The following is a 12003-nucleotide window of genomic DNA, read 5'->3' on the forward strand; positions in this document are numbered from 1 at the left end:
GCTGAGGCAGGAGAATCGCTTGAACCCAGGAGGCAGAGGTTGCAGTGAGCTGAGATCATGCCAATGCACTCCAGCCTAGGCGACAGAGTGAGACCTCATCTCAAAACAAACAAACAAACAAAAAAAGAGACTTCAGTGGAGGAATTACAGGCACGTGCCACCAAACCCAGCTAATTTTTGCATTTTTAGTAGAGATGTGGTTTTACCATGTTGGCCAGGCTGGTCTCAAACTCCTGACGTAAAGTGATCCATCCGCCTTGGCCTCCCAAAGTGCTAGGATTACAGGCATGAGCCACCACGCCCGGCACATGGTATTTTTAATTAAGGCACATACTTTGTTTTTAAAAGACATAATGCTATTGCACATTTAATAGACTACAGAATAGTATAAACAGAACTTTAATATGCACTGGGAAACCAAAAATTCATGTGACTCACTTTATTGCAACACTAGCTTTATGGTAGTGGTCTAGAACGAAACCCTCAGTATCTGAGGTATGCTTGTATTAATCTGCATTTACAGACAAATTAAGGCACAGAAATGACCTTACAGTCACTTCGGCTAGAGTGAAAATTCAGATAATGCCTCAGCCCATGCTTCTAACCAATTATACTGTGAGTGTAGCATGCTGGTATTCTCAGAACTATTTCCTTTATCCAGAACAGTGCTAAAAATTTTTTTTGGGTAAATGGTTTTAGGAAATGCATTTAGATAAAGCACAATCCTCCGTTTTACACCTTCTTACTTTACACATTTACCATCACCTGCCAAACCGCTCATTTTGACGTGGAACATTTCTATTATAGAGGGTGTAGTTGCATCTCACTTTATTTAAATATTTTCCACTTTAGCCTTTGAAAGCTCCCACATTAACTGTATCTTCTCCAGTGAGTTGTTCTCACACAGAACCATTACCCTTCCAGTCACTAGTGTATTTAAGCTCAAGTGAGTAAGACTAGTAATGATTAAAATGAACCTCACAACAAATTTTAGCAAGGTAAGTTTAAGTCCTATCAATATTTTCAATAAATACCGAAAAGATGCTAAAGGCAGCTTCCTGTTGTAGTGCTCTATGGATCTTTGCTTTATTAATTTGTTAAATGAGAGCTGATGAAACTATTTTCCCCCAAATAACAGTCATAGAAACATGTTACCTATTTGAAAGAACAATACCATTAGTTAGTTAAAAATTTTAATTGTAAGGATCAAGCAGTGGTTATTGGTGAAACCAATTCACACTGACAGCTTTGAAGTGTTCAGATGCTAATTTTAAAATAAATGTGACAAATACCAATCAGATTTTCTTAACACTTTTTAGGATCCACATCAACTTGATTATGGACATAATTCAATACACAAGGGTAAGAGAAAGACAGTGTGTAATTAATCACCAACAATTAAACCAGAGGCATAATTTTTTCAAATAATTTTTAGTAACAGAATAAATTCTAACTTTTTGAAGTCTAAAGCTACATAAAACTCAAAGCAATCTACTTTTCTACCTGAGATCAAAATGACTTTCCTTTTCCTAACTAAACATAATTCTTAGCATTGAGGTAAATCTGAATTCATGTGGTATACTTTGTCAAACTTTTCCAAAAAATTTTAAGCCCTTGCTTTAGAGAGAAATTCTCTTGTTACACATATATATTTACATATTTTTTCTTCAAAGACTAATGACAATGTATGAGGTTAATAGGCCTGTAATGGAACCATGATACTACTAATAGTATGAAATAAAAAGCCACTCATTTATACAAAGTGTTCCTGAATGGTGCAATAAGAAATGGGATCACAGATTTATGTACATATATGAATCACTAAGAGTTCAGAAATTAAGCTCACTTTAAGAAAACTTGGCCAGGCACGGTGGCTCACACCTGTAATCCCAGTACTTTGGGAGGTCAAGGTGGGTGGATCACGAGGTCAGGAGTTCAAGCCCAGCCTGACGTGGTGAAACCCTGTCTCTACTAAAAATACAAAAATTAGCTGAGCATGGTGGCATGCGCCTGTAATCCCAGCTACTCAGGAGGCTGAGGCAGGAGAATCACTTGAATCGAGCAGGCTGAGGTTGCAGTGAGCCCAGATCGCGCCACTGCACTCCAGCCTGGGTGACAGAGCGAGACTCTGACTCAGGAAAAAAAAAAAAAAAAGAAAGAAAACTCATTCTATTTTTCTCTTTGGAGCAGAGGTTGCAAAACTGTGATGCTTAACAAAAATTTTGTGTATAAAAGCTCCAAAATCAAGCATTAGCCTAAATTGGCTATAACCGCAACTTAAATCAAAAACTATATTTAACTATATCTTCGCTGTGGCTATGCAACTTTTTGTTTTGTGGCCTGAAGGTTTTTACTGAGGTAACAACCTCTTATCTCTTGTCCCTCCCTCTACCACAAAAGCAAAAATAAACAACAACAACAAAGAACACCTCTACAGCTTCCCTCTTCATGGCCGTCTTTGGCAGTGCTTCCAAAACCTGAAAGCAAAAGAACCTGCTAAAGTATATGAGGAGGATGAAAACATTATACATGACATATGAAAACCAATCTAAGAGTATGAATTGAAAAAGAAAATACTAGAAGGAAGGCCGAGCAGCGGTTGGCCCTCAATAGGAAACAAAAGAGAAGGAGGGCTGTGACTGCTCTGGCCCTTCTTCCATATTATCTCCCAATTAGAAGAGCGTGGAACCGAAAATTTAAACTCTGAAAAGGTAATAACTTTCAAGGAGGAGCTACGGAAGTGAATAAATGATAAAGAAGAACAGCAGTAGCTTTAGCTGTCAATGAGTTTCTTTGCTCTGGCATTGGCAATATCAATACGATCTTTGTTGGTGTCAGCCTGAAAAACAAGAAAGATATCAGCTTTATTTTACAAGGTAAGTAACTCTAATAAAAATTAAACATTTTACATTTGGAGTAACTGACAGTGAGAAAATCCAAGAAACCACGTGAGGTTACATTACAAAACTCATGTTGGGCAAGAAGTAACAGAACATGAAATTCATTTGGAAAAACCCTGGTATATAAACATGACAAAGGTGTAACATATAAGACCTTGTCAATATTTCATCAATTCTATAACACATTTTTTCATAGTTTAACACGCCGAAAACTGGGATGCATCCTGTAATCAATGGCATTTTTTGATGTGATGAAATATGAAAGAGTGCTCTTCTGTGTTAAAGATTGGACCTTGTGTGAGTCCTCTGAACTGAATCACAGAATCTCATCTGGATTCAGACACCCTAAGTCTAACCTGGAGAGACTGAAATAACCTTTCCAAAGATCTTTGGAACGAATCTATAACCATCCACACCAACATCTGAATTAAAATGACAGGTAAATGTAGCCTAAACCCAGACTGCAGCATTTAAAGCATCTTGTGAACCACTGTTTCAATTAAATCCATCAAAAGTGATTTAACAGAGAGCCAAGCTTAAAAACTCACCCTAAACTTTAAAGTTCACTGAGATTTCAGTGAGGTATGACTTTTTTTTCTTTCTTTTTGAGACAGGGTCTCACTCTGTTGCCCAGGCTGGAATGCAATGGTGCAATCACAGCTCACTGCAGCCTTCAACTCCTACACTCAAGCAATCCTTCTCCTCAGCCTCCAGAGTAACTGGGACAATAGGCACATGCCACCATGCCTAGTCAATTTTTAAATGTTTTTAGTACAGTCTAGGTCTTGCTCTGTTCTTAAACTCCTGAGCTCAAGCAATCCTCCTGCCTCGGCCTCTCAAAGTGTTGAGATTACAGGTGTGAAGCTACTACAGCTAGTCAAGGTATGACTTTTACATGTGACACATCGAAACACCAAAAACAATTTCACTTTCACGGTATCATGTAAAGTTAAGGGGGAAAGAAAAAAGAACCACAACTTTCTTTCACTCACATGACTCTATTTCGTGTGACCACTCTATACGAACTATTCTGCAGAACGGATTTTCTTTCATGAGATAAGGATTCAGGAACTTAATTTATTTTTAGTTAACAAAATAGGCTGATGTGGGAGGAAAGCTTTAGCTTTAGCCTGGGAGGTAGGCTGCAGTGGGCTGTGATTGTACCACTGCACTACCCTAGGTGACAGAGCAAGACCTCATTCTCAATTAAAAAATTAGTTAACAAAATAAAACTTACTCATTTGGGAGAGAAAAAAACACACTCAAAGGCTAAAGTAGATACTAAGCTTCATGTGTGAAGGTTTAAGTAAAACTACTACATTCCAAAACTCTGGTTTCAAAAGGCACCAACTGCCATGAGGGGGAGGACTTGGCTCTTGTTTTATGTGTTAGAACCACCACCTCGCCAGGCGTGTTGGCTCACGCCTGTAATCCCAGCACTTTGGGAGGCAGAGGCAGGCAGATCATGAGGTCAACAGATTGAGACCATCCTGGCCAACATGATGAAACCCCGTCTTTACTAAAAATAAAAAAATTAGCTGGGCGTGGTGGCGTGTGCCTGTAGTCCCAGGGACTCGGGAGGCGGAGGCAGCAGAATTGCTTGAACCTGGGAGACGGAGGTTGCAGTGAGCTGAGATTGTGCCACTGCACTCCAGCCTGGCAACAGAGTGACACTCCATCTCAAAAACAAACAAACAAACAAACAAAAAAAACCACCACCTCATCAGAACTAAGACCTATGAGTCCAGGAGCTTCTTCTACCATGTCCCCCACAGCATCTAGCACAGATGTCTATTACGGAAACACTGAACTGGGTGTCTCATTTTCTTGTGGCAATAAAAAGCTTTTACCTTGTCTGTGATTCGTTTTATTTGCGGATTTTGAGCATCAATCTCATTGCCTATGTTCAAGGCCATGTCTTTTAGATTTCCCAGGATACTACCCACTTGAGTCAGGTTCTCTTCCATTTCATCTTCTCTGGCATCATTAGTTATGCTATTACAAGAAGAGAGTTAATTCCATAGATTTTTCTGAATTTAAATGGAGTAAATCTGGATTTAATTTTCATAAAAGTATAACCAAAATGACGCTTAGCAAGTATAAGATCCAAAGGAATATAGGTTACCATTCTTGGGAAACATTCTATAATAAAAACTGGAAGACTCATCAAAGAGAGCACAGTGTCTTAAAGCCATGTAAGAAAAGAATGAAACAACTCTAAAACAGCGTTTCTCAAAGCGTAATTCCCAGCATCACCTGGGAAGCTGTTAGACGTGGGAACATGCTAATTCTCACACTCCACTCCAGACCTACTAAATCAGAAACTGTAAGTGCATCCCAGAAACCTATGGTTTCATAAGCCCCTCAAGTGGTTCTAATGCACAGTTAAGTCTATCTAAAGAACCACGGCTCTAAAAGAGAGGTTGGATCAGCATCTGATTATGTAAATCAAGTGTTATTCAAACACAGTATGCACATTTGTTTACACATTGTTTGTGCCTGCTTTAACCCTACAACAGAGTTGAGTAATTGCAAGAGACTGTATGGCCTGAAAAGTCTGAAATATTGACTCTCTGGCTCGTTACAGATCTTATAGGAATCTAGCTGATCCTTGCTCTAGATGACACATTTTAAAACATAGTTTTTTCTATCTACAAAAGTAAAGTATGTCTAGTTCAATAATTCGGAAAGTACGGAAAAGTATAAAGAAAAGTTAATCCCATCACCCAAGGTCAACCACCACAGTCAATATTTTGTCTGGCCAGGTGTGGTAGTTCATGCCTGTAATCCCAGCACTTTGGGAGGCCGAGGCAGGTGGATCACCTGAGGTCAGGAGTCCAAGACTAGCCTGGTCAGAATGGTGAAACCCTGTCTCTACTAAAAATACAAAAATTAGCTGGGCGTGGTGGTGCACGCCTGTAGTCCCAGCTACTCAGGAGGCTGTGGCAGGAGAATTACTTGAACCTGGGAGGTGGAGGTTGCAGTGCGCTGAGATCACGCCACTGCACTCCAGCCTGGGCAACACAGCAAGACTCTGTCTCAAAACAAAACAACAAACAAACAAAAACAAAAAACAAAAAAACCCACATTATGTCAGTGGGCAGATTTTTAAATGCATTTTAAAAATAGAATAAACACAATTTTTATTTATCAGTTAGGGGTCATGTACTGCTAAACTCATCTCCTAAGTGAACCATTCATTAAGAAAGGTACAGGAATATCGGGAGGAGTTGGCATACCGTTTAATGTATCCACCACTGGCTGCTCCTGTCATTGGTTGCTGAGGCTGACCATTTGTCACCGGGCCTGGCTGTTTAGATACTACATTGCAAGGTGAGTTTTCTCCACCATCTCCCCATGTTGTCTTATAAGCCTTGCCAGACTCAAAGTTCTTTGTTCTATATAAGAGTCAGGAGTGTAGGGAGATACCAAAAAAAAGAAGAGGGAGAGTTCTAATTATTAGTGCCTGTTACCTTGAGGATGACACTAACAACTCTAGTAGAAAAGCTGCATACAGCTAAGTCTAGATGATCTATACTATGCTCCATGGCAATATGGGATAGGAAATAGATGAATTATGTAAACCCATTGACACTAAAAAATTTTTTAAAAAGGTCCAAATACTGCTTCTACCAAATCTTCACTAGGTTGTTAGCAAGTAGCAAAAAAAAAAACTATTTGATTTTTCAGGTTCCCTTAGCCTCTGGCACTATCGTTTTGCTTTTCTCTTCCTAGTGTATCCAGCACTATCTGGAAAAGAGGTTAATGCACATTACTTAAAAAAAGGTCTCTTAGAAAAAGTGTTCTGGGATACCTTAAGAGGTTCCTTAAAGGCACCTCAGAGGTTGACAAGGGATGACAGAATAAGAGGGCTGATGCTGGGTGCAGTGGCTCACGCCTGTACTCCCAGCACTTTGGGAGGCCAAGGCAGGTGGGTTGCTTTAACTTAGGAGTTTAAGATCAGCCAGGGCAACATGGCAAAACCCCATCTCTCAAACTCCTGACCTCAAGTGATCCACCCACCTCAGCATCCCAAAGTGCTGGGACTACAGGCTTGTGAGCCACTGCTCCCTGCCTCAAAATGCCATCTCTATAAAAAAATACAAATATTAGCTGGGTGTGGTGGTGCACGTCTGTGGTCCCAGCTACTCGAGAGGCTGAGGTGGGAGGACTGCTTGAGCCCAGGTCAAGGCTGCAGTGAGCCATGATAGTGCCACTGCACTCCAGCCTGGGTGACAGAGTGAGACCTTATATCTTAAATAAATAAATAAAATTTTTAAAATAAGGAGGCTGAATTTGAACCAGTGTAGTTCCAGCTAATCAGTTTTTATTAGAATTTTCCATGAAATTTTAAACAATGGTTTCTTACAAACAAACCAGCCATCAGGAAAGAAAAGCATGAATAATTTCCAAATTGGACAATCAGCGGACAAATAAGTACCCTGACCACACAAGCGGTCATTCATAAATCCTATAGTGTAGGAGCTTTTCATTTAAGAGTTTCCTCTTAAAACAAAAAAAAAAAAAGATTGAGGCCAGGCACAGTGGCTCACACCAGTAATCCCAGCACTTTGGGAGGTTGAGGTGGGTGGATCACCTGAGGTCAGGAGTTCAAGACCAACCTGGGCAACATGATGAAACCCCATCTCTACTAAAAATACAAAAATTAGCTGGGTGCAGCAGCATCTGCCTATAATCCCAGCTACTGGGGAGGCTGAGTCGGGAGAATTGCTTGAGCCTGAGAGGTGGAGGTTGCAGTGAGCTGAGATTGCACCACTGCACTCCAGCCTGGGCAAGAGGGTGAGACTCCATCTTAAGAAAGAAAGAAAAAGTGGCAATTACAGGAAAAAAAAATGGCTATTATGGAAAAGTAACACAAAACTTTTCTTGATTATTTGGCTAAAGTCAAGTTTTCATTCAATTTTAGTTTTCACTTTTCTATAAACAAAAACAAAATAGAATGTTGCTCAAATATTGGTCTCTGATTTATTCTACCTTTTACATTAATAAAGAAGTGTTAAAATTTCAAAATAAAAAGGTAGGGAAGAGATTTTATGAAAAAAGTGACTTATTTCTTGATAGGCATGTGAGGATTCATTTTTGGCAAACCTAGAATTGAATCTTAGACCTTTACCATTAATATTACAGAAAGGATACTACTACTTTTTTTGGGAGAGGCACTGCAAAGGCAAATTTATGAACACTGAAAGGCTAGTTATCAAAGTGTGTTTCATGGTACCACTTTAAGTTCTCATAATTATGTTTCTATGCTATTTTTATTAATTAACTCATTTATTTATTAAGAAGTCATGTTAAATTTTTCCTGGAACAAGGTAGGATATACATTTTTAAAATAAATATTCACATGTATCCTTTGTTAATAGTAAGAAAGGTCCCAGGCAAAATTCTAGAGCAGAGTAAGTGCTACTAAATAAAACAAAAGCAATATATTAGTTTAGCAGAAAGTTAATAACCACAAATATTAACAGAGGTAACAGAAGTGGGGCTTTTATTAGAATTTCAGATTGTGGAACAGGTTCGAGAGAGAGGGTTGAAATTCCAAAGTAACTAATGAGATATTATGTTTCTGACAGCACAAAAAGAGGAGTAGACTGGGACATGACCTGTGGGTTCTGGTCTATTAAGGGATATATATGCGCTCCAAACTCCTTCCCAACATTAAGAGGCAATATCTGAAAAAATTCTTTACACTTATGAGAATTATTCTTTCCATAATTAGATATAAGGGCATAAGGTGCCAATGAATTGTTTTAAAATGATCATGTGAATGATTTTTAATTGAAGCATAGTCTATAAACAAAGAATCAGATTGGTTATCAAACTCTGCTGTCTTTAAAATGACTGGATCTTGGCTAAGTGCGGTGGTTCACATCTGTAATACCACACTTTGGGAGGCCGAGGCAGGCGGATCACAAAATCAGGAGTTTGAGACCAGCCTGGCCAACGTGGTGAAACCCTGTCTCTACCAAAAACATAAAAATTAGCTGGGCATGATGGCGCTCCCCTGTAGTCCCAGCAATTCAGGAGGCTGAGGCAGAAGAATCACTTGAACCCGGGAGGCAGAGGTTGCAGTGAGCCCAGATTATGCCACTGCACTCCAGCCTGGGCAACAGAGTGAGACTCTGTCTCAAAAAAAAAAAAAAAAAAAAAAAAGAAGACTGGATCTTTGAAGATGTTCTTTCTGTATCAAGGGGAAAAGACACAAAAAGCTGCCTTTGATTTTTTTTTACAGCTTTGCATTGTGTTGGCATGTTTACCTTCAAATGGGATGGGAAAAAAACTACTTTTTTTCTTGCAGTTATAGTATGTTCTGCATGTTTATGAAGAGGTGGTGTGACAGTTCAGTGTGTCTCATTCAGCACATCCACTCTAGGTAATGCCTTTTGGTTGCTCGAGACCCTGTCACTTGCCATCACCCTGGAGTTTCCTCCATCAAGTTGGAACCTGTTTTTAAGGCATTGTCAGATAGCTGCTTACCTAAGTTAATAAAATAAAAAATGTTCACAAACATAGTAATGTTTTTAAATTAATTACTTTCCTTCCAAAGGGTCTTAGATGCTTTAAAGGTAATACCTTCCAAACTTAACTGAGTATCAGAGCGACCTCAGCGGTCCCCAACCTTTTTGGCACTGGGGACCAGTTTCATGGAAGACTATTTTTCCACAGATGGGGACCAGGTGATGCTTTGGGGATGAAATTGTTCCACCCCAGATCATCAGGCATTAGTTAGATTCTCATAAGGAGGACACAACTAGATCCCTCACACACACAGTTCACAATAGGGTTCTTGCTCCTATGAGAATGTAATGCCACTGCTGATCTGAGAGGACGCGGAGCTCAGGCAGTAATGCTCACCTCCTGCTATGAGGACCAGTTTCTATTAACAGGCCATGGACTAGTAGCGGTCCATGGCTGGGGTGTTGAGGGCCCCTGCTGTAGAACACATAGATATGTAGGTTGCAATCTGGAGATTCTACTCCAATACATATGGGGTAAAGCCTGGGAATCACTTGTTGTTTTATATAAGGTCAGTGGGACATTTAGCGATCCAGGAGGAGTACTTTAGATTACGCTGGTAGTCTGTCTACAGACTCTAGTAGTCTATATATTGGAACACTAAGTAGTTAATCTGGAAGAAGCAAAGGGACAGGTCAGGATTAAAACAAACAAAAAGGCCAGGCGCAGTGGCTCACACCTGTAATCCCAGCAGTTTGGGAGGCCAAAGCGGGTGGATCATGAGGTCAGGAATTCAAGACCAGCCTGGCCAAGATGGTGAAACCCTGTCTCTACTAAAAGTACGAAAAATTAGCCAGGCGCGGTGGCAGATGCCTGTAATCCTAGCTACTTGGGAGCCTGAGGCAGGAGAATCACTTGAACTCGGAGGGCGGAGGGTACAGTGGACCGAGATCGCGCCACTGCACTCCAGCCTGAGCGACAGAGTGAGACTCCATCTAAAAACAAACAAACAAACAAAAACCAAACAAACAAAAGTAACAGCATTTGGAGTAAAATAACTTAAATCCCAATCCTACACATGTCATTCAGAAGCTACAGAATCTTAAGCAAACTTCAATTTCAGAGAATCCCTTTCTTTGTAAGTAAACTAGGATAATAACAACACTTAATGTTTAGCAGGGCTATAAAATGTTCTGTTGATAACAGACATAAAACTGCTTTGTAAATCACTGGATAAATATTTTAATTCATTGGCTTCAACTTCAACCTGACCCTTAGTCAACAGTTCATGCCTGTAAGTGCACGGATTACCAACTGGCATGTTTATTTTTTGGTCCACTACCATTTCTTAGCTTTGAGATCTACAGGTAGATGAAAGTAGCTGGAATACAGTGACATGAAAGATTACTAGGACCAGGTTGTTTTAGTCTACAGTAAGAAATAATAGCTCTAATCTGTGACAGGACTCTTGAAAAAAAACAGGCCCTCTGAGAAGAAATTAGTCTTCATGATAAAATGCCTAAGTAAATTTGTGATAAGTCTTAATTCAGAACTCCATCTAGAAACTTAGATTTACAACTGACTGTTAGTTTTGAGTGGTCTAATAGTCTTTAACTGGAACCTCTTTTTTTTTCCACTTAAATGTCTCATTCAAAAATGGCAAGTTTTTGGGCATGGTGGCTCATGCCTGTAATTTCAGCATTTTGGGAGGCCAAGGCAGGTGAATTACTTGAGGTCAGGAGTTCAAGACCAGCCTGGTCAACATGGTGAAACCCCTTCTGTACTAAAAATACAAAAAATTAGCCGGGTGTGGTGGCACAAGCTTATAATCCCAGCTACTCGTGAGGCTGAGGCAGGAGAATTGCTTGAACCCGGGAGGCAGAGGTTGCAGTGAGCTGAGATTGAGCCACTATACTCCAGCCTGGGGGACACAGCAAGACTGTCTCAAAAAAAAAGTCAAGTTTTAAGAATCTGAAATATCCCTAGTCAATTCAGGAAACTGCTATTGAGGATAAAACTGTAATATTAAGATATGAGCACAAAAACAATAATTTCTTATTTTAGTTTTGGTTGCATCAATATTAGTTTTAACTGAATTAAAAATAGCAAAAATAAAACAAATATTAGCTGTGATTATTTCACATCAAGGAGAAAAGGGACCAAATAAATACAAACTAATAATAAAGAGTGAATGTGAGTGTGTGTGTGCTTTGGATGGTCAAACTAAGGAAAGAAGGAAAAAGGAGGGCAGGAAACAAAGGGTAGAAATCAAATACTTAATTTGTTAACATTTAATCATGGTCTTCATAATTCTTATAAAGATCTAAAATTAAGAGACACAATAATAAACAGTAAGCTGACAAAACTTATCCCCCATGAAAAATTAAGATTAGTTAGCTCTGTATTAATTCAACATGAAATCACAGCAAGTTAACACATGATGTAACAGGGATTATAGAATAGTTTATAACATATGTAAAGGGGAAACCCTTATTTAAGGGAAGAAGATACCAGATATGGTAGCATTTAAAATTTTATATCCCACCTTGTTCCAAATAGGATTTGCGATGACTAGACTGACAATTGATTCCTTAATTTGGTAGTGGCCTAAATCATGGGTAATCTA

The 12003-nt window shown here is 39.3% G+C and overlaps 1 protein-coding gene across 4 annotated transcripts in view; it reads right to left on the minus strand.

Annotated features, from left to right (window-relative positions):
• Positions 1 to 1176: 1176 nt before the first annotated feature.
• LOC105491627 (synaptosome associated protein 23) overlaps positions 1177 to 12003 on the minus strand; it is a 42126-nt gene continuing 31299 nt past the window's right edge. For all 4 annotated transcript variants that reach the window (XM_011758210.3, XM_011758203.3, XM_011758218.3 and 1 more), the window contains 3 exons: positions 6140 to 6298; positions 4751 to 4895; positions 1177 to 2839 (listed from right to left, as the gene is read on the minus strand). In XM_011758210.3, the coding sequence (XP_011756512.1) occupies positions 2774 to 2839; positions 4751 to 4895; positions 6140 to 6298 (370 nt within the window). In that variant the 3' untranslated portion in view covers positions 1177 to 2773. The remainder of the gene's footprint in view (positions 2840 to 4750; positions 4896 to 6139; positions 6299 to 12003) is intronic.

This window comes from Macaca nemestrina, chromosome 7 (genome assembly GCF_043159975.1).
Source record: "Macaca nemestrina isolate mMacNem1 chromosome 7, mMacNem.hap1, whole genome shotgun sequence".
Taxonomy (NCBI): Eukaryota; Metazoa; Chordata; class Mammalia; order Primates; family Cercopithecidae; genus Macaca; species Macaca nemestrina.